We start from the raw sequence: 23,381 nt of genomic DNA on the forward strand, positions 1-23,381 counted from the left end.
GATCATTTGTTCTTTGTGCTTAATATTAAGCAAAGTCGTCTAGACTTACGTACATTTATAAACCACAACTAGAATGTAAGGTCCCTGGCAGACTGTAAGCTCCTTGAGGTCAGGGACCTTGTTTTTTTCTGTCACTGACTCTCCTATGATAAGAGTGCTTGGCTCATAGTTGGTGCTTCTAAGTATTGCTTAACTGAATAAAGGCATGCTGTGTAAATGAAATACACATGGAAATACGAGTCACATGATTTTAGATTTTCTAATGGCCACATAAAAGTGAAAAGAAACATGTGAAGTTCATAGTTTTACCCCATTTTATCTAAAACATTTCAACATGTGGTTGGTGTAGAAAATTAAGATGCTGTACGTTTTTTAAGTACAAAGTCTTTCAAATCCAGTACATGTAACACTTAGAGCACATCTGCATTCTGACAAGCTGGTTTTGTGCACTAAAAGCCACGTGTGGCTAGAGGCTAGGGTTGTGGACAGCAAAGATCTAGAGACAGAGAGATTTTTTGCCACTGGTCACAACCCTGGGGAAGGATGGGCAGGGGTTAACAGGCATCCCTCGTAGATGGAATGGCTCATGAGAGAGAAGTCTGTGAGATGAAGAAAGTGTAGAGTGGGTGGTGATGGTAGGGATAGGAAAGGGGAAATTGGGATAAACAGCGTGGAAGCCCTCAAATGCCACTTTCTGGAGTTGGGACTTGATTCTGTGCTCAGTGGGGAACCTCTCAGGACTTCTGAGCTGGGAGTGACCCTGTCAGGCACCTGGAGGTAGTTTGAAGGAGATTGAAAGGGAATGCAGATGCTAGAAATTTCTTGCTGTTGGAGCCAGAGATGATAAAAGCATGAACTAACGGGTGGCAGTGAAGTAGAAAAAGACTGGATCAGAAGGACATTTTGTAGGATGATGATGGTTTTAACGCTAGAAGGATAGAGGTGTAGATTATGGAGACAGCCACAGGAGTGGTTTGGAATACGAGAAGTTTGAAGTAGGAGGTGTTGAGTTTAAGGTGTCTAGGGGAGATCCACAGAGGCATAGCTCTGTAGGCAGCCGAGTGCAGCTGTGGGTTAGTGCTGGCAGGAGGATTGGAGTTGAGGGTTTGTGAGTCATTTGTGTAGACATGCTGAAGCCCTGGGAGAAGATGAGATCACCCAAGGCTAGCGTTTATCATGAGAGGGGGACCAAGGGCACACATTACACCATAAGAAGAGGGGCAAAGGCAGACTTTTTCACAGGAATAGACTGACCCTGTGTGGAGACTCTGGCAAAATACAAGCATGATGGCCAGTTCTGAGGTTTCGGCCTCACCCTTCCTCTGCTGCAATCATGCTGGCCCGGGTGACCTTGTCTCCACTCAACTGCTGTTCTCAAAAGCCTTAGGGTTTGGCAGAAGAGTAGAGCTACTCCGCCTAAGAAACTAGTTCTGGTTAACGTTTTCCTATCTGAAGCTAAAGGGAGAGTTTCATTTCCCACCAGCTTTGGAACCTCAGAATTGAAACTAGTGTGTTCTTTCAAACGAGACGACAATAAAGAGACCCAAATCTAGAAACTAGATTTGTGGGAAGTTTTGTCTAAAATATAATGGGTTAGCCATGTGAGGGAAAAAAAATTCTTCCATTACACCAAAATAAATTTCAGATAGAGATTTAAACATTAAAAAAAGAAACCATAAAAGTACTTGAATAAAACATGAAAAAATGTATATATAGCCTTGTAAGACTTAAAATTTTTAAGAGAAGCCATACCTCCAGAATTTTATGTGAAGTCGCCCGATTTTTTAATGTTGGCAACTGTTGTAAAACATTCTCATCCACTACAGATGACACAAACATCCCACAGGCTACCAGTTTGGCAACCTTGCTGTTCTACTGACTGGAATAATCGGTGGATTGAGGATACCAAGGAAGGAGAGCAGTGAGGGGAGATGAGCCCTGGATGTGAAGGGCCTGCCTGCTGAGAAGCCTGGATTTCTCTGAGGAGGTGATGGGGAGCCTCAGAAGGGAGAACATTGCTTCTCTCCACCTTCTAGGTGGAAGTGGGGCGGTTGGGGGCCTGTGCAGGTGATGGCTGCCTGCCTGCCTGCAGCTGTGGTTTATCCTCTCCAGTCAGCCATTTATTGAGGCTCTGACTTGTATGTCCCTCCAGTTTACGCATGGCTGAGGCACATTCCATCCCTTAGAGCAGCTGGCTTCTCGTGCCCATTAGAACTTTCCTTTAACCACTGTTGGCACTGCACACTTCCTGTCCTGCCGCCAGTCCCACCACGGCTGGGTGCCCCCAGCTGCCCAGTCACAACGGGTGGAAGTTTGCTGGGCTGGCCGGAGGTGGGAGTGGAAAGGGGGAGGGGATGATGGAGCCTCCAAGGTAGCAGCCTCCCAGCTTGGGTAGCATCCCTATTATCTTACCTTTTGAGCATCTCTTACCGCATCCTGCTATCAGCCTGAGCCTTGCTAGGGAGGAAATGCTTTGAGAAGATGACGGACTCCGGAGTTTTCGTCTGAAATACATCTTTTGCTGCCTGGAGTACTCCCACAGCCCAGGAATTCCCTCTTTTTACTGTTCCCAGGCAGTATTAACTGCCCCCTGGGATGGCAGTGGTCACTATTCGCATGATAGGAATCTCAGTTCCTCCCTTTTCTGGCTGAGCCATCAGCAAGTCATGTCTGTGTCCAAAGCCTGTGGAATCCATCCACTTCACCTCTATAGCCGCCATCCTAGCTAATCCAAGCCAGCATCTCTCGTCACCTGGACAACTGCCTTTGCCTTTCTTCATTCCACTTTCTACAAAGCAGCCAGCACAGTCTTTAAAAATTCAAATAACAGCATGTCCTTAAAACGCTCCGAAGGATTTGTTGCACATACAACAAAACTAACCTTTGTAGTGTCCTTTGAAATCCATCTCCTGCCTGACTCCACTTTAATGCATCCACTGTCCCTTTTGCTCACTACACGTTGGCCACGTTAGCCTTAGGCTGGCAGTTCCTGGAAAAAGCCAAGTTCCTAATGGTCTCCGGGCCTTCGCACTGTTCTCCACTGTGTCTGGAATGCTCTTGCTTGGGTTTTTCATATGCTGCGTTCTCCTCTTTTGGACTTCAGGATACACCTATCCCAGAGGGGCCTTTGGCACAAACATTATCTGAAGTAGGCCCACCCATTTCTCAGTCTCTGTTACAGAACCCTCTCTAGTTACCTAATAGTCCTCACATTTTGAAATTATTTCATGTTTATTATGTGCTTCTCCCACTGGAATGTAAACTCCTTAAAGCCTGGACAGTATCTTTGTCTGTTATGGTGTCTCCAGTGCCTGGTGCATAGTAGGCTCTCAAAGATCTGAATGAACTAAGGGATTGATTGATTGATTTTTTTTTTTTTTTTTTTTTTTTATCTGATTCACTCTTAGCCAGCCCGTGATCTCATGAGGGCAGAGGCCAGTTCTTTGCTCAGTACCTTCCATGCCTAGCGTGGTGCCAAACATACAATACATACTAAATAACTGTTAATGGAATTGAAATCATTGAATTTCAGTTGTGTACAGACTGTTCCTCTATTTCCTCCTTGTCACCGTGTAGTCTTATCTTTTCCCAGAACATCAGTGAAAATAAGGTAGGGGTGACTTTCATAAGAAGGAGCATTCCCCATACGGGATGGAACCCCATAGAATTCTGGGAGGAGTTGGGGGGCTGGAGAGGTTCTTCATAGCAGGGGCAGCTGCACAGCCCTAAGAAAGTGATGATGGGAAGGAGGTTGGCACCATTTATCTCCCAGCATATTCTGGGCTATTTGCCAAAAGGGTTTTTAAAAAATGTTTTAAGTTTAATCAAGTTTGTTCGCACCACCATGGGTTTCCTTTTGGAAGGGTTAACGGGGCTTGTTTCAGGGATGGGCAGGCAGGGGAGACCTTTCTGTTCCCCAGTGAGCAGTAGGAAAATAGACAACCATACCTGTTGTGGCAGGTGCTGGGTGTGGCAAGAGTAGTGGGCAGGGTCCTTAGGACCCTCAGGGCTGAGCGTGGGGCAGGCTCAGGACTGAGGTATGGCCTTTGGGGCACGGGATGGTCACAGCAGCCATTAACCTCACCCTCTCCACAGAGCCCCCAGGAACATCTCTCTCCCACTTTCTCTCTCACTACCGATGCAGGCTCCTACCAAATCCAATCCACTTCTTCCCCAGGGAAGGTGGTTAGTCCTGAATTCGCTGCTAGAAAGAGGTGATCCTGGAAATCCAAAATAGAATTTTGAGCCTATATCCTCTTAAAATGTGGGAAACATTCATTCAACAGGTATTTGATTGTTGACTAAGAGACACAGTATGCTAGGAACTGGAAAATCGGTGGAGATGCCATAAAGTCTCTGACCTCCGGGAGCTCACATTCCAGTGGGGAGACAGGTAATCCTACTACATGATCACAAATACTGTGGTGGGGAGGAGGAATACAGGATGCTATGGGAGCAGAAAGGGGTGGGGGGCTTGGCACAACGTAGATTGGCAACTATTTGGGGAAAGGAGTAATGCATAATTTCAGGTAGGTTATTAAGCAGGTTTTTATGGTCAGGCTTGGGAATTCAGTCGCCCAGTGTAACATTGCTTGGGTCTTGGAATGCACTGTCCCACATACCATCCTGAAGAATGTGCTTTGACCGTATCGCCTGTTCATAAGAGGACACCCCTGGATCCATGTCCTGTAAAAGTTCTGTTGCTTCTTGGGCCTTTGTGTACCCCCCTTATCCTAAGCACCCCCTTCCCACACCCCCCAGCTAGAAACAGATGGCCTTTCCCTCTATTAGAGGCCTTCATGCAGCTGTGACACAATGAAGGACAGAGGTGGAAAGAGATGGGACACTGCCTGGGGACATCTTCAAAGGACCATGATAGTCTCTGGAGTTTACCGGAAAGGGCTGTAGTACTTGCCTGAATGGCACCGAGGTTTTCAATGAGTTGTTCAGGAGTGGATGATCCCAGGAGCACGGAACTCACACCCTCATTTCTCAGGCACCAAGCTGGGAAGAAAGAACACTTGGTCAGGATGTCAAAACACTTCTGCTTATCGATTAGCTTATAAACACCACCTGTAACGCCAGTTGTTGCAACCAAAACTTTTGGGGGAGGACAGACCGTGCTTTCCAGGATTAAATACCTCAGCAGCAACAGCTGTCATGGAGAGGGTTTAGTACAATCTCTGCATTTGAGCTGAGGGCTTAGGGCTTGTACATTTTCTACATGAGTAGAAATGGCTGGGATATCCAATCCGGCTGTCCACGCCAGGAACACACTCTTGCTCCTGAAAACACCAGATCCTGCTTCCTGGCAGATCCCTGTGTTTCCGTTTCCATCTTGGCGCACAGTCTCCTGTCTTTCCATCTTACTCGTGCTCTTTTTTCTCATCTGTTATGTAGAGTCCTGTAGACCCTGGGTGTCTTCTTCCTTTGTTTCCTTCTACCTGTCAAACTTCTCTGGATCTCCCTAGTCTAAGATTCAACCTATGTTGATTATCTGCTTCTCACCAACCTTCCACCTCCTCTGCATCTCTAGCAACCTCCGCCCTTAAACCCTCTAGCCCCTGTCCCCTCTCTCAGCAGATGACCTGGTATCCTACTTTATGTAGAAAAGTCTGTTCTGTGGGATATTCTTCAGTAACCTACAAGCACATATATATACCCTCTGTTTTCAGATGAGGTGTCTGGTTTCTGTCCAAGACCAAAGTCTGCCCTGGATCTGACTCCTTTTGCCTTTTCTTAGACTTGTTTCATTATTGTTTCTGGCTTTCTCTCCTGAATCTTAAGTCTCTTACTGTCTTCTTCCTCTTTATCAAATTTGTCCCATTCTAAAATTAGCCTCCTCTAACCCTTCATAACTTGACTAGCTACTGCCTCACCCTTTTCCCCGTAAGCTTCTAAAAGGCATATAAAATGCCTTCCTTGCCTCCTAGTCCCCTTCTTAACTGTGTCAGAAGCCAAGTTCCCTGGGAACCTCCTTGTGGTTACAGTAGATGTCTCCATTCATAGATGTCTGGAACTAGAAGTTTCTGGAGAGTCACAGATGCAGTGTCTGCTGTACATCCTGCTAGGTGTCCTGCAGGCGCTGCACACTTCTTGCTACTTAACTACGAAGCCTGTCTTTCTTGTGTTCCCAGCCTCATTTAGTGGCCTTCCCAGCAACTGGGCCTTCCAATCCCCAAACCAGGGAGCTACCCTTAGGAACTTTTCTGAGCCCTCATTCCCTTTTAATTACTGTGTCTAGTTGATTATTCCTCCTAAATACTTCTTTAATCCGGTAGCTCTTGCATTGCAGCATGCATCAGGATCACCGAGAGGGCTTGTGAAACAGTTACTGGGTGCCATCCCGGAGTTCGTGACTCGGAAGGTCTGGACTGGGGTCTGGGGATCTGCATTTCTGCAAGCTTCCAGGTGCTGCTGCTGGTTCAGGGATCAGGCTTATTGTAAAAACTTGATTAAAATTTACCCAGTTAAAGTGTATAATTCAGTAATTTTTCATAAGTTGATCATGTGCAACCATCACCATTGATAGTTAATCCCGTTTGTACCTCCACTCCCAGTAAACCTCTAATCTATTTTGTACCCCTATAACTTTTTATTACTTCCAGACATTTCATTTAAATGGAATCCTATAACCTGGATCTTTAAGTCTGACTTCTTTCACTTAACATAATGTTTATAAGGTTCACCATGTTCTAGCACGTATTAATATTTCTTTTATTGCTGAACAGAATTCCATCCTGTGGATGTAGGACTACACTTTGAGAATCACTGCTCTGGTTCCACTGCCTACTGTCCTTATTCAGGACCTCACCTTCTCTCTCCTGCACAACTGTTTTTCCCACCTCTTGACTGGATTTTCTCTCCTTTTCCCCCATACATCTGTCACACGTCAACCAGCAATGTTTCCAGATGTAAATCTCATCATGTCACTTGCCTGGTCAAAAGTTCTTCAATATAATCATTGTCCTGTGAGACGAAGCTCTCATTTCTCACCCTGGCAAACTTACTAGAACGCTGTCTCTCCAGCTTCAGGTCTTCTCATTCCTTGCCTTGAAATTCGGGGTGCAGTAGCACTGAACTGTTTGTAAATCCTTTCCATCCCCAAACATCATGCTGTTTTCCTGCCCCTCAAGCCCTCGGCTCAAGTGTGCCCTCGACCTGGAATGTCCCTGTGCCTCACTAACACCTACTCATCATTTGAAATTCTTCATAGATGCTTCACTGCTTTCTCCCAGAGTCCTTCCCTTTGAATCCCAGGTGGGGTTAGCCCCTGCACTTAAGACTTCCATGATCCTCTGTGCCCTTCTCAATTATTTTATTACAACACTGTATTAATCTATTCTCTTGCCCACCAGGCTGTGAGATATTTGTTACTTGCACTGGGATGCTCAGCACCCAGCCCAGTACCTGTACATGGTAGGTGCTTGTTACATGTTTGTTGAATAAACACAGATGTGAATGATGGGTGGCTGTCCGGAAGCATTTCTTCTGTCCCCATCTGCTCAGGCCCTGCAACACATACTCTTAAGCAGTTAACATGCTCAGGCCTTTTAAGGCAATCACTAAATCTTTCCACGTGGACAAAATAAAACTATGAAGGCAACAGGCCAAGAGATCCAGGACTTTTTCTTTTTCTTTTTTTTTTTTTTTTTTTTTCCTTGGCTGCATTGTTTCCTGCTTTGCACTTAGAGAACTCCTTTTGGCCCTAGTGGAAGTTCTGAGGTCAAAGCAGGGCCCTGGGAAGATTATTGCCCATAAACTACCTGATGCCAGCAACAGCCAGTTTTCCTCATGGGCTGTAGGACATAGGAGGACTCACTGGGCCGAGCTGACCAGTGTGATAGGTAACACACACAGATGATTCAAGATAATTAGCGTCTAACCAAGTGTCCTTAACCGTCCTATCCAGAATGCCTATGATCAGGGTGTGAAAGCTGGCTCCCGTGCAGGTGTGTGCCTCGGGAGCTAGCCCACAGCTGGGTTCAAGGAGTTTGTTTCCTGCTAAAGGATTCCCTTCCCCCTACACCCCTTCTAGCAGATCAAAGGAAACATGCCTGGAAATCATTTCCCTCTTGGTTTGAGAGTTCTGTGCTTGAAAGCAAAACTACTTGTTTATAAAGAAAGAAAAAAAATGACAGGCAAGACATCTAGGGGCACAGAGGGAGGAAAGGGAGAATCAGAGCATGTTTTAGACTGTAAAGAGCATCTTTCATGTGTATCTAACATCTAGTGAAAGTCTAAATCTGGTAAAGGTTTCCTCTTTAGAAAGACCGTGTTCTTTCAGAGCTAAATTCAGTACTCACTGTCACGTCACTGCCTAAAACCATGTTTACGACCATATTTGAAGAATAGATGTTTCTCTCTGTGCCTGTCACTTTGACCACATGCCGAGGCTAGGAGTGGACAGAGTTTTAGGTCCAGGGTGTCTAATTCTTTGCAAAAACAGCAGCATCATTGTTACCACTTCCTGGGTACCTACTCTTTGCTTTATATCTATAATTTTGCTCTACTCAACAAATTGATAAGGTATCTATTATACCCCTTTTATAGATGAGAAAATTAATAGGTTAAATAACTTGCTCATGGTCAAATAGCTAATACTTTTTACTGTGCCTGTTAAAGTTACAGGAATGCTAATAATATCATTCTTTAGCTTTTTTGTTTTTTGAAAGAAAAGATTAAAACAAGGCCTGTATATATACTTAGGTTAAAGGATAGTCCCCTCCTCCCCAACCACCTCCCCTTTCTGTCTCTGATGGCAGCCATTTTTTTCCTGCCTTGCAACCACAGACAGATCATGCATCTAACAAATATTCTATCACGTCATTTTATTTTCATAAAACTTATCTTGAGCTTTTTATCTCATTTCGCTATCAGATTAGCCCCAATTCCTGCTATTTCTTAATCTTGAGGATTTTTTTTTCTAGACTCTACACCCATTTTATTCTTTTCTCATAACTACCATGTGGATTTTTTGTTTTTTTACCTTCAGTTTCTTTTGTAAAGTGGAGATAATGGCAGCAGATACTCTGGTAACATCTGTAAAGTAGGGCTAGTGATAGCATACATCTCATGGGAGTGTTTTGATGATTAAGGAGACAACAGTGTGTATAAAGTGCTGCTGTAGAGCAAGGAGCTGAAAGTCTCCAGTCTTGTCTTTTTAATACTTAGCCTCAAAGCCACATGTGGCAGCTGTTGGCAACATGAGGGGTGTTTGGCCTGAATCGAGACGTGCTGTGGGTATAACATACATTCTGGATTTTGAAGACGTAGTATGAAAAAATGTAAACTATCTCAACTTTTTTTCTTATTACATATTAAGATAATGTTTTGGCTATATTGGGTTAAATAAAATACATTATTAAAACTAAGTTCGCCTGTTTCCTTTTTAATTTTTTAGTATGGTCACTAGAACATTTTAAGAATGTGGTTCACATTATATTTCTATTGGACAGCACTGGTACATGTGGTTTTCAACTGTATGAGTGACCGTGACCTTTCATCGGCTCCACAGTGTTAATAAGAGGACTTTTCTTCATGGCCCCTCAGGAGGTTTCAGGGCAAACACGTTTCCCTGTGGCAGTAGCCTTGGGCCCCCGGCACAGCCCTGCTTCTGGCCTCTCACCGGCCCTGCCTCAGCTTCCACAAGGAGGGAAATTTGAGCCAGAAGACATGGATATCCCTCCATAATTGAGGGGCGCTCACCCCTGACACCGTGAGGATGTGCTTGTGTTCACTGACTTGTTCTCCTCTGAACTGTGTTATAAGGGACAGAGGAAAGAAATAACGTAGTTTTAGCATCTAGAAAATTCTGGGGAACTCTGAAAAACTTCATTTTAGATAGTATTAACTGGGAGTCTGTGCTTCTGACGTCAGTCTGCCCCTACACTAGATGTTTTATCATGACAGAGTTGTGAAAACTCTATTTTCTGTGACCTAGAAGAGCTTCCCCTCCCGGGTAGTTTTCTTACCGACAGCCAGCTGAGGTAGTGTGCACCCGAGGCGCTCAGCAATTGGGGAGAGGTCTTTTAGTTTGTTCTGCTGTTTTCGTCCCTCTTCACTTACAATTCTTTCCTTCAGCCACTGGTAGCACTAGGGAGACGAAGAGCGTTTAAAGGTTAACGTCTGGTAAGGGCTGGAGGCAAAGATTATTTAAAGTCTGTAAAATAGGAGAGCCCTCATGATGAATTCCTGAGTCTTCTTCACTAACCTTCATGTTAGTGTCGTGTTATGTAACATGTTAGTAACATGTCACCTTGTACCATGGTGACAAGGATGCCTGTGCCTTTAGGCAAAGAAATGTTCCCCACGGTCTCCTTGTTTACTGGTTCAACATAGATTGATTTTTGACTAATAGTCACCATTCAAATCCATCAACATGCACAAAAGTTGTTAGAATCCTGACATATAATCGATTATACGTAGTCTGCTAAGTGGAGGAAATGATGTTTCTCATTGCAATAGCCCAATTTTAGCATGTAGAAAAGAAATGGACGTTTCGCCAAGGTCTATTATGTTTCCTTTTTGTCAGGAAGGCCAGGTGCCAAGCTTTCTGCGCAAAGAAAGCCATTATCTTACATTCTGTTATAACTATCTTTCTGCCTCTTGCCTTCTATTTACTCCCAGTCTCCTCTTCTCACAGCAGGGCTTTATTATGAGCTCTCTCATCTTCCTAGAAGCAGACAAGGCATAACTGATAGGTACCAAGTACATTTTTAAAATTTTTAAGTGGATAAAGACTATCCCACATGTGAATTACCTTTTGTATAGCAATTGAAACTTAAAAAGGTAAGGAGGCTCAAAACGGGAAACTGTTCTTTAAAACCTGTGAGAAGAGATTGACTCTGATCCGTAGCCTGTAAAAGTGAGCTAATTTCCCCGATAGGAGAAAAATCTTTCACAACTTCTCAATGCCTTACTTTCCAGAAGGTTCTGCTCTTAAGAAATGAGGGACAATAGACTGTTCTATGCAAAACTAACACTAAGCAGCAACACCCAAAGGTAAAGAATATTTGTAAGAATGCGTTAGTCTGTTTTAGTGAAAATAACAGCAACCATCCCCCTGTGTGGCAATGTGGACTTTCTCCGCTGCCCGTGTTTGCGAAATAATTGCCACAACAGACCTTTACCTTCCCAAAGGCAATAATGGTCACAGACACGCCACCCACATGATTTCAATAAGACTGCTTGCTTTTGTTTTTGAAGTATTTTTTTCCTCACTGGAAGACAGTATTTCCAAAGAAAAGGGTAACCACATTATGTTTTATTATGATTTTTGGAATAATTTTGCAGATGTAAAAACGAGAAAGGGCAAGCTGCCCCAGTTCTGTTTGCTTCCTAGATGTCAAAGGCTTACGGTCTGGCTCCTCACTCGAGAGTTTGCTTAGGGAGATGGCCAAGAGGTCTCTCAGTCTCAGCTCTGGGAAACCTCAGCGTCTTCCAGGATGAAGGGCCGCCTGCAGCAGCTCTCCAGAGGGGACAGCTGGTGCCAGTGGTGAGGAGACGGGCACCATCATTGGGGCCCAGGGGCTTCCCTGGCCAGACCCGCGTGCTGGGTCAGAGAGCCCCTGAACTTACTTTTGCTGTCCTCAATGGGAAGACATTACCAATGCTTGCTTTAGTTTCATAACATCTTTCAGGGGACCAGTATCTCTGAGTGTTCATTCAAAGGGGAAAAAAAAGGTTGAAAACCAATAGCCAGATGATTGTTTGTTTGTTTGTTTTATCATAACTAGGAGCATTCTTGAGTTTCAGTATATGCCACACGTAAGGAATGATTGTTTTATTTATCACTTACGGAACTCCAGTTTTGAAATCTTTATCGTGTGGAATGCATTTGTACCCTCAGGATTGAGGTACAAGTTTTGCGAGTGTGTGTGTGTGTGTGTGTGTGTGTGTGGATTGATTCCACCCACGCACACACCCACACACACAAAATAATCGAGAGGCAGACTTCTAAAAGTAGCAAACATCAAACATTCATTTATTGAGTCACTCTCTCCCTACACTCAAAACACTATAAATCTCGTTGCTTTAATCATTGGAAAACACAAGCAGGCTAGGATTTTTAAAAACTAGACGCATAGTATTTATACTGCTTTCCTCACACTAAAAGAAACAAAAGTGTTTTTGGAAATAAATAGCTCTAACTGCTTTACAAGTGGGAAAATGTTAGCATAGGGAGGAGATGAGGCTTAATTAAAATATAAATATGGAAGCGAACCAGTGTTTTTTTCTAAGAAGATTGGTGGTGGGTGTGGTTGTGTGCAATAATAAACCCAGTTTGTTGACTAGGCAGCAATCTATGAATCAAAAGCTGAGGCTTTTTCTTCCAACCCTATTCTACTGCTTACCCCAGTGCCGTAGTGATGTGGTTATATGTTGACCTAACTGAATGGGAGGCAAGGATGGGCTATTTGTTCATCGCAGTCTCCGCAGTCCTGACACAGTGCTTGCCATAGAGGAGGGGCTCAGCCGATAGTACAGTGAGGGAGGAATCTGAGCAACCAGGGCTCCACGGGGTAACACCAGATCTCTCCAATGTTTCAGATCAGGCACAGACACCCCTTCCTCATTCCAGTGCAACTCTGCCGATAGTCCTGTGTGACTCCACAATGCCTGTGGATCGATTCCACATCGTTTCATAATTCACTCCTTCGCATCTCTAACAAGTCCCCAAGTTACCCTTTGAAGGTGGAGACTGACCCTTCTTCCCCCTATCCTCAGCACTCAGCACAGCCCAGCACTGAGTAGATTGTTTGCCAAAGGGGGAAAAAAAAGAGCTTTTCTGTGCAGATTAGTGGGCTGTTACTTTTATACAAAATTCTCTAAATTTTCCAAAAGCCCATTTCTTTGCCATCTCCCAATGCTGGGACCATTTTACAGGTAATGATGGGGGCCCGGTGGGGGGGGGGGGTGATGGGTAGGAGTAATCTGTGGGACTGGCCCTGAAGCCACCAGTTGGCTGTTAATAATGGATTGAAAGGCAGCAGCTGTAAAGCCATGGACAGAATCAGCCACATGTCATCTCTGGACCTTGTCTAGAATAATTAACATCCAAGATCACTGACTGTTGTCATTAAAACTTCAAAATCTCTGGCTCAAAAGAGCAGCAAAGTCTTTGATATTAAGATTGAAATCTCTAGGTAAAATGCTGAAGCTAAAAAAATTTCCTTTTGAAATTACACCATGATGTGCACTATCCTTAGTTTCTTTCTTTAAAAAAATTTTTTTCATGTTTGAGAGAGGGAGAGAGCACAAATGGGGGAGGGGCAGAGAGAGGGGAGACACAGAATCCAAAGTAGGCTCTAGGCTCTGAGCTGTCAGCACAGAGCCTGATGCAGGACTTGGACTCATGAGCTGTGAGATCATGACCTGAGCTGAAGTCGGATGTTAACTGACTGAGCCACTCAGGCGTCCCAATACTCTCAGTTTCTTCATGTGAACACCTGGAGTATTGGAACTGCCTCTTTTTTCCCATTTGACGCACCTAAGTTTGCATGTTCCCATTTTCATTTGACATTCCCATTTTCATTTATGATTTTTCTATAAGGCATTTCGCCAGCAACAGGAAAGAGCTGCCCATAAATTTTATTGTACTTTTCATTTCTATTTACAATTTCTATTTAAAAACTACATACCTGGTCTGCTGATCAGACTTTGTTGATCTTCCCTTATGGCTCACTGCACTCATTCAACAAACACTTACTGAGTACTTATCATGTGCCAGGCTCTGTGACGTTACCTGAGTTTCACTGTCCGTCCCAGAGGTATTCACAAATCACTGTCCAGTAACTTGAGAAGTGTTTTGTAGTTGGGGTGTCTCCCTCCGTGATTGCCTCAGAAGCCATGCTTATACTGCCTCCTTGGGGAAAATGCCCCTAACAATGGTGCATAATGTGAGCCGGTCATAGCACTTTACCCTTTGGGCTGTCATTGGTCTAACAGGTTGGCACATGACCCAGGCTTGGCCAGTCTTCTCTGAAGTCATAAAGAAAAGATAGATCGCTATTCTCTCATGTTACATACCTTTACAGATATAAACCTGCAAACACCAGCTTTCCTGCTCCTGGCCTCATAGGGAGGACCCATTTGCAGTAGAAGATGATGCACACATGCAGAGAGAAATAGAGGAGATGGGGAGTCCTGACACTGTACAAGTTTATGGATGGAGTCAACCCTGAGACTGTCCCCATCCTGCTCTTCCCAGTGAGTGTCTGTCCTCCTTCCTTGATTAAATTAGTTTGAATTAAGTTCTGTGGCTTGCAAATGGAGAATTCTGACTCTGTAAGAAGTGTTAATGGGATAATAGAGGAAGATGCAAATGATTCAGTTTTATAAAGTGAGGACAGGCTTCATAGAGGTGAAGAATACCAAGCTTTGTCTTTAGAGATTAGGGCTTCTGCAGCAGAATGAAAAGGAGGGCATTTCTAGGAGGCAGAGAACAGTGCGTTTTGGGTGAACAATATAGTAATACAATATAGGGAGAGACAATAGAAGAGTGTGCACAACTTAGATCCCAAGGGTACTTCCTTGGATGCTTTTCTGTTGAATTTGGGTTTTGTCCTATAAGCAATAAGTGGGAAGTGAGTAACAGATTTTAAGCAGAGCTATGATATGGTCAGATTAGTCTTTTATTATTTTATTTTATTTTTTAAAATTTTTATTTACTTTCAGTGAGAGACAGAGAGCAAGTGGAGGAGGGGCAGAGAGAGAGGGAGACAGAAACCCAAGCAGGCTCTGCACTGATAGGGCAATGTGGGGCTCCAACTCGCAAACCGTGAGATCATGATGTGAATCGAAATCAAGAGTCAGACGCTTAACTGACTGAGCCACCCAGGCGCCCCAGATTAGTCTTTTAGAAAGATAATTGGTCACCGTGATGGGCAGTTGGCAAAAGGGGAAAAAAAAATCAGAGAGTATAGATAGGAGGTTACTGCAGCAAAATAGGTAAGAAATGACAATCTGAACAAGGGCTGTGCAGGGGATGGGCCATAGAAAGTCAGGATGTGACCTGGAGGAGTGGGTGCCCCACTGGACAAGAGAAGGGAGGGAGAAGAGTCTGACATAACCCTTGGCTTCTGACTGGGATGGCCAGATGGAGGGTGGAGGCACTGTTAACTATGAAGGAAGGTCAGGTTCTGGGGGCGGGGGTGGGGGGGGGTGAGGGGAGACAATAGATTCCACTAGGCATGACTAATGCCCATGGGAGATGTCTAACAGACGTGAAGAAGTAGGAGTATACAGCTCAGCAGTGGAGACAGAGCTGATGACAAAAGATCTAGAAGTCATTGTTAGAGCATTGGGCCAGATGCAGCCTCCAGAAAACCCCTGGGTAATACTGCTTTCTAAAAGACCCCTAGATAGGTTTTGTTCTCACTGTGTTAATTTACCTTCAAATACAAGTTCAGTACTTACAACGGCAAGAAATATCAGTGTCTATTTTATTGGTATGACTTACAATAGCTGATGTGAAACGCCAGCCATTCTATTTGGGGTGGGGGGAGGTAAAAGTTGCTCACTGACTTATCTACTTGCCTAGCGCTCTATCTTTATTTTCTTTATTTTTAATTTTTTTTGCTTCAATTACTCTATTCAAGTGGCCTTTCTAAGCGCACATATAGCACTATGGAAAATACTCAGGCTAATGATTTAGGAAGCCTTGAGAGTCTGGAGCTCTAAAGAAGCTGCTTTGGGATCAGATAGATGCCTTTCACCTGTTGAAAGCCTTTCACGTTTATTGTTAAGGATGTTTCAATAGATGTTGGCTTTATCAACGTCAACAATAGAAATATTTTTCTGAGTTGCTTTTGGACTTAGCCATCTTCAAGTACTTCGTCTCTCTTTTTATTATTTATTTATTTAATTTCTTTTTTATTATTTATTTATTTAATTTCTTCTTTTGTTGGGTTTTTTGTTTTTCTTTTTTTTTTTTAGCTGTTTGTAAGCTTTTCCCAAACAATGATGGAGGTCAACCAATCAACGCTCCAAATACAGTGTAGCTACTTCTTCCTTCATTAAAAACCTGGGTTTGCAGGGAAACAAAAATGTCTCAGGGGGAGATAAACCGAGAGCCAAGACACCCGGGTTCTAGTATAAACTCTATCTGACTCTGTGCTCTTAGATTGTTATCTTACCTCTGTGCTGGCTCAGTTTCTACATCTGAAAAGGTTTACCCTCTTGTATGGCATATGTGGAAGTACTTTGAGTGTTTTAAAACGTCTCTGAAAGAATGTAAGACAACATGCCTATCTACAACTGATCAAGAGTCATCTGTATCCATTCACGTTTGTGCGGATAAAAGGAGATGAGTAAAGACAGCCCTGGGCGTGGCACATAGTAGGTGCTCAGTAAAATCGCACTTTTCAGTGCTTCCCTTCCATCTTCACTCATTCCTCACCATTTTTGTTTCATACCTTCCCTAAGATGCTTTTAGTCTTTCCTTGCTAATATATTTAAACTTGGTTCAGAACAATCTGCAGTTTTCAGAAGCAAGACCACAATTAATATTCTAGGATAATTACATCTTGTGACAATGCTAAGCTAGGAACAGCCCTGTCACCATGCTTTAGGAGATATTTATAGTGTATTATTTTAGAGAACAAACTAGCTAATAGGTCAACTGTAACAAGCAGAAAGGAGAGCGGGAGACGCAGAACCTTGAGACTGTTCTGATTAGCGAAGCACATAGTGGTCCCAGACAATTGATTACAGGGTTGGTGGTTTGAGCCTGACTTGAGCTGTTCCCCTGCTAACTTTGGAGGCAAGAGGCAGTGTCAGACTTCGGCTTTCTCTTAGGGGGCTTTGGTGTGTCAGTTTTAAAAATGTCTTTATTCTCTCTCCATTGACATTACCATTTGTGATTCTAATGTTATTATACATTGTCTCAAGTTTTTAAAAACAGACATGTTAATGATAATAATAAAAATGAGGGATGTATGGAGTACTCTACAATGAATTAATCATCCAGATACTCTGAATGGAGGTAATTTTATGTCACTGCTGTTGAATACCTTTATGCTTCAGAGAAGAATTTAAACTGTAAGACTCAGCGGCCAGTTGACCCTGTGAAAATACCAGCCTTGAGCCTGAGTGTCAGATCCTTGCTTGGCTATGCATTGGCTTCCCAAAGCCTCCCTCCTTAACCTGCCCCCCCCCCCACCCCCCACCCCACACAGTAAACAACATCAACCAACCTCAGGCCATACTCAGCTACAATTGGTCAGGCCCAACTGTTTGGTCAAATAAAGTCAAAATAGATCCTCTTATAAAGAAAAGGGATTTTACATTTCATCAGTTTCAAAGCAGGAATGAAATGCCTTCTTTAACCTAAGAATAACAGCTAGGGATTTGATCCCCCGTAAGTGCAACCAGGTCATTGGGCACTTCCTCCTCGTCCCCAGAGAATTTTCTGTGCTGACAGATTCTGAACGCCTGACTGACGCCCAGCCAGGAGCAGAGGCCTCCCCGGGGCTCAGGAGAGCCTGCCTAAAGACAGTGGCCCGGCCGGCCAAGGCCGCGCTGTGCCTGAGCCAGGAAGCCACAGGCTGCTGCCAAGCTGCTGTGTTCAGTCTTCTTCCCTCTCTCCCATCCCCAGACTCTCTCTCTAGAAGTGGAGGAAAGTACCTTCAGCGAAGCCCTAGAACTTTCAGGCACTCCATTTCCATATTTTCCTGAGATGATTCCACAGGCAAGTGGAGACCACGTCATTGCTCCAACTCCTGCAGAAGAAGGAAACTGAATATGGTGCTTGTGCAAACTGAGAGCAAAAGTGTGGGAGTACTTAAACAGGACTTGGGTAGTTATAGGAAAACAGCCAGTCAGATAAGTCAGTATACTTCTTTCCATTACATTTTAGTTATTTACAAGTTGTGCTTCATTTTAAAATTTCTTTTAATGTTTATTTATTTTTGAGAGGGAGAGAGAGAGGAACAGGGCCTGAGCAGGGGACGGGGAGAGAGTGAGGGAGACACAATCTGAACCAGGCTCCGGGCTCTGAGCTCTCAGTACAGAGTCCAATGCAGGGCTCAAACCCATGCACCATGAGATCATGGCCTGAGCCGAAGCGGGACGCTTAACTGACTGGGCCACCCAGGCGCCCCGGTCGTGCTTCATTTTTATAAACCAGTTGAACATGTCCTGTCAGTTGTAGGGAGCAGGCCTTGTCTTCAGGCCAAACAAGCCTGAAACTGTGGCTCATTCATAATTTCCTGATGTCCAAAATTGACGTCTCTTTTTATACTCAGAGACAAGCACTATGACTTGCACAGGAGGATGCGTCAGTGCTTCTCTGGTCCACTCTGCGCGAATAGTGCCTGGTACATAGAAGCCCCGTGCCTGCTGCATGTTGGACACACAGCAAGTGCCAGCAATTGTAACTGTTATTGCTGTTGAATTTTCTATTCTTTTTTTTCCCCTCAGCCAGTACTTTTCCTGCTCTATAGTTTAGGAACCTCTATTTTTTAGGAAGAAAGTTATCTCTGAACGGTGTTTTCATAAATAAGTCTGGACACGGCTTATTCATATTTTTCTGATAGTCCAAAATTCTTATGTATATGTTGCATATATATTTCTTTCCTTGAAATTATGACATCTACCTTCATAGATACGCAGTGCTAGGCTTGTCAGGTATTCTAGAACTCCCCGTGTCTAACTTCTAACAGGCACGGAGTTGAAGATTTAGATGTATATACCCATAATTTTTTTTTTTTTTTGGAAAGGCAGTTATAATCTACTCAAAGATGCCTGCCTTGACTAGAGAAGCACCCTACGAAAAAATGAGTTCATTCCTTGTTTCTGCCCTTCTTTCTATATGCAGTTTTTGGAACACCTACAGAGTACAGCTTATACGCCAGTCACAATTTACAACTGATTGGATTTCATCAGTAATACCCTATAGACTACCCTTTAGGGACTTCCGATGTCTTTACAGTCTCTGAAATGGAGAGTTCTTACAATCTCTATGTTAATTAGGAACATTAAGGAAAGCATTTCAGTAATACTTTTTTTCCAGATCACTGATACTTCTATTGTTAAAAATAATCAGTAAATTTGATTGTGAAGATTACCTATTTTATGGTAGAGCTCGGGTAGCTGAACCTCCACTTTCTCTCTCTGAAAAAGATGGTACTCAGCTTGTTCACAGACCGGTGGGATCATATTGAACTGCCTTGCTACAGAATAGGCTTCCTGGGGAGAAATAAAATTGCAGCTGAATTGATACTGATGAGAAATAAGGCTGCCCTGTGATTCGTATGCATGAGCAAACTTCGTTTTAGTGAAATCAATAGAAACCAAGAAACATGTAGGATGCCAAATAATAAGCGATGTTAAGGCCATCAATCTCACTAAGAGCAATATCAAATGCAAGAAATCCTTATTCTTTGGGAGGGTCTGGACCGAGTAAAGTCCAGGGCAAATAAGTCAAAGTGTGAATCGTAATAGTCCATGATAAAACCTATAATTTAAGTTCCTAAAGAAATAACTCACACTAACATATAAAGATTAGCATGTTATAAACAGTATAGTCATTTAACACAGTTTTTAAAAAGGCAGCCAGACTATTTTGTTCATGTATGTCACTAGCTGGGGAATCCATTGTATCCTCTTGCCACTGAAGAACATGACAGAATATGATTCTTGTTAGAGACCTGCACCTTCACTGTTGTATTGTGACCTGATGAGATCCGGCCCCATATCCATCTCTGTAACGACAGAATTGATCATAGCATTCTAGTGCCAGGGTGATTGTTAAGAACGTTTGCGAAAGGCCTTGCAATTTACACATTGTATCTGAAAAATAATAATAAGGTATTTAATGGCCGTTTAAAAACAGAAATGAAATTACCATGATCTCCATAGCACTCCACCGGGAGGTCCCCCAGTACATTGCCATTCCTTGGTTTATCACATGTGTCATGGCTCGAACAATTTCTGTAGAAGCCCAAACAGCATTTCATTAGTTTCTCTAATTCTCAGAGTTATGTGATCTTTTTTTTTTTTCCGCCTGCCCAAATGTTAGAAGCTTAATGCAATTATTTGTTTTATTAATAGAATTACTTTGACACCGGTGACAACATAATAGTCTAACATGAAATATTGACGGTGTGGAGGCTGCTGGTACTTTTGGATAATTCGACTTTCCATTTTCGGTTTGCAGCAATACCACTAAATGATATTAAAAACATAATGACCACTTTAAGTTCTTCCTTTACTTTTATTACTTCATGGTTGCTGGCCTGATTAAAGGACATATGATTAAACCTTTCTCAAAACCTGGGTACCTTGTTCACCAAAATAAGAAGAGGAAGCATTTATCTTGACTGTGTAGAATGTAAGGTCACTGAGGATAGAAGGCCTGTCTTCGTGTGTTGGATTTGCAGAGCTGGGCCTCACACAGGGTGTCTGTTTAATAGAGATGACTCAACAACAATGTGTTTAGCAGAAAGATAAACATATTAAATGCTGAACAAACAGCTGAGCCACAGTGGCTCCCAGCCCACAATGGCACACCCTGTCCTTGACCACTTTGAACTAAACTTTATTCTAAGACATCCATGTGATGCGTTTCACCAGGGCCTGTTTGTGGCCCCACTGAGTTTGCTCATCAGCTTCTTTCAGCTTGACATCACATTTCCTAAACGGGAGAATGAATCCTTTCCCCAGAGAGCTAGAGTTGAGCTAATTCTCCTGGCACCAGCCAGATGTGATACAAAACCAGAGACCATGGAGAACCTCACGCTCAATGGCGTGGAAAAAGTCAAAGACGTGGCTGGATTTCTTTTACAAAGCGGGTCAAAACACCTAGGATGCCAGGTTATTTGACAATTTTCAAGGGGTTGCAGGCCTCATACTTCTCTGTGTCCTACTAATACCCGTAGGGTACATGTCTTTCAGAAAAAGCAAATCCTTGTCTCAAAGTTGAGTTGAAGTGGATATATTCTTATTTTATTTGTCACAAGCAAATTGGTATCTAAATGGGTAGGGGACAGGATATGGAGTGAAACAGCCAGGGTTAGAGACTTGGCTTTCTTGCTTGTTTGGCTTTTAAATTGCCCTTGGTTTATTTGTTTGGACGATGGGAATGCTTTTACTCACCATCGTCTTCTCAACAGAGGTGGAATTTGGCTGATAAGAAAAATATTTTTCTTTCTTGGAGAGAGACTCCTACGTATCAGGTAAGAACTCAGTAATCACCCAGCAACTAAAACTCTAAGGTCCTTCTCCCTTATAAAGCAAATGAGATACAAAAAAAAAAGCTACTTGAAACACTTTCCTCTTATTATACAAATGGAAATGAGCGCTTTTGATGAACATTTCTAGAAGTAGAAAGCCATCATTTAAATCTCTCCCCAGAAGTTTTCACTCTGCTCCGACACTTCCACGGTTGCACCGGCCCCCTTCCTTTCACATCCTGTTTCATTCAGAGCTCAGGAGTTCATTCCATCAGCAGTATTCATTAAGTGTCTGTAGCGCCGGGTGTTGGGGATATTGTGGTGAATCAAACATGTTGGTAAATACGGATGAGGTAAACAGGGAATAAACTGAACCCAAGACACTCCCCTATCTCTATTCTGTAATCAGTAAAATGAGCATAGGACAGTTTAATGGCTTGGCCACATCGTTGTCACTGAGGCTTTGACAAGAGCAGTTAAAGTCAAGTGGCGGTTGTGACTTCCTGTACCTTCCCTCACTTATTCACCATACACGTATTGAAAACCTAATTATTTGCCAGGGACTGGGCCAGCTGCTGGGTTCATCTGTGAGCAAAACACATACAGAGCTCCTGGACTCAGGGAGTTTAGAGTTGAGAGGAGGAAGAATGGGGACATACACAAGTAAGTAATTACAAAATGTGAAGTGTTATGAAGAAAACAAACAGGGGGCTGAGATAAGGAATGAGGTCAAGGAGGGTCTCCCCAAGGAGGAAGGTGTAGGCATCAAGAATAAAAAAGGAGCCAGCCACGTGAAGCGCAAGGAAAGAACATTCTAGGCAGATGGAACAGCATGCACAGGACAGAGCTTAGGGAGTTCTGGCAAAAAAGTAATCTAGCCATTGTGGCAGGAGCTTACTTAGGAAGGAAGGAGGACGGGGTAGAAGATACAGTTGGCAGAGGGCAAGCCATGTTGTTTGTATGTTATTCAAAGCTTAATGGGAAGTTAGCATTCTCTAGGTAAGGAAATGAGAGGATGTCGTTTACATTTTTGAACACTATTTCTGCCTCTGCTACAGGGAATCTGTTGTGAGGGGGAGGGATTGCAGGAAGCAGGAAGATCTTCAGGAAGGAATGCAGTGTTCCAGGCAGGAGATGAGGGTGGTGGTAGTAAAGACAGCAAAACATGGATGGATTCAAAATATATTTTGGAGGTAGAATCCACCAGACTTGAGGATGGACTGAATGTAGCAAATGAGGGAAAGGAAGGAATCAAGGCGATCCCCCAGATATCTGGCCATTTACAGGGATGAGGAAGACTGAGGGGCAACAGGTTTAGAGAGAAAAATTAAGGGTTCTCTTTTCTTTTCTTTTTTTTTTTTTAAGAGAGAGAGAGAGTGAGTGGGGGAGAGGGGCAAAGAGAGAGAGGGAATCCCAAGCAGGCTCCATGCTGAGTGCTGAGCCTGACACGGGACTCAATCCCACAACCCTGGGATCATGACCTGAGCCGAAATCAAGAGTCAGACGCTCAAGTGACCGAGCCAACCAGGCACCCCAAGAGTTCCTCTTTGGACGTGAAACATATGAAAATGCCTGTGAGATCCTAAAGGGGAAAATATCAGGTAGAAATCAGTGGACAAACGACATGGTCAGCAACCCGGGCAGGAGAAGATATGTTTATCAGTGATCAGTCTGTTAGTTGTATTTAAATTCACAGAAGTGGATGAGCCTACATACGGGGAGTCTGTCAAGAAAACAGAAAAGGTTCTACAAGCCAGCCCAGGAGTCAAAGGGGACACTGCAGGGTTCCAGTTTATCAGCTGCCAGAGGAGTGGGAAGGAAGCCAGGGTATGGGATGTTTCAGAGTCAAGAGCAGACAGTGCTCTGAGAAGGACCTGTGCCCACAGAGTGGAACACTGTGAGCGTTCAGATCAGAGGTCACTAAAACAGTGCCTGCTGGGTTTGGCCAAACAGTAGGGAGGTCCTTGTAGGTTATGAGAAGAACTGTTTCAGTGTCAGTTGTGCGATGGGACCACAGCCAGGCTGGAGCAGATGGAAAAAAAGGGTGTGGGGAAGACGGGCTTTCGGCATAACCTGAGTGGACTCTTTCAAGTTTGGAAGTGAATGAAACACAGAAATGGCTCAATGGCTGAAGGGGTACTGAGGGTCAAAGGAGAGATTTATTGTGAAGATGGGAGATGTGAAAAGTAAGCCTGTGTCCCATTG

At 43.6% G+C, this 23,381-nt stretch overlaps 1 protein-coding gene across 5 annotated transcripts in view; it reads right to left on the reverse strand.

The window, feature by feature from the left end:
• Positions 1-23,381, reverse strand: part of KCNAB1 (potassium voltage-gated channel subfamily A regulatory beta subunit 1) — a 422,904-nt gene that overhangs the window by 1,834 nt on the left and 397,689 nt on the right. For all 5 annotated transcript variants that reach the window (XM_043595055.1, XM_043595052.1, XM_043595053.1 and 2 more), the window contains 5 exons: positions 19,850-19,935; positions 19,071-19,191; positions 17,629-17,723; positions 9,975-10,095; positions 4,916-5,004 (listed from right to left, as the gene is read on the reverse strand). In XM_043595055.1, the coding sequence (XP_043450990.1) occupies positions 4,916-5,004; positions 9,975-10,095; positions 17,629-17,723; positions 19,071-19,191; positions 19,850-19,935 (512 nt within the window). The remainder of the gene's footprint in view (positions 1-4,915; positions 5,005-9,974; positions 10,096-17,628; positions 17,724-19,070; positions 19,192-19,849; positions 19,936-23,381) is intronic.

Source organism: Prionailurus bengalensis, chromosome C2 (genome assembly GCF_016509475.1).
Source record: "Prionailurus bengalensis isolate Pbe53 chromosome C2, Fcat_Pben_1.1_paternal_pri, whole genome shotgun sequence".
Classification (NCBI taxonomy): domain Eukaryota; kingdom Metazoa; phylum Chordata; class Mammalia; order Carnivora; family Felidae; genus Prionailurus; species Prionailurus bengalensis.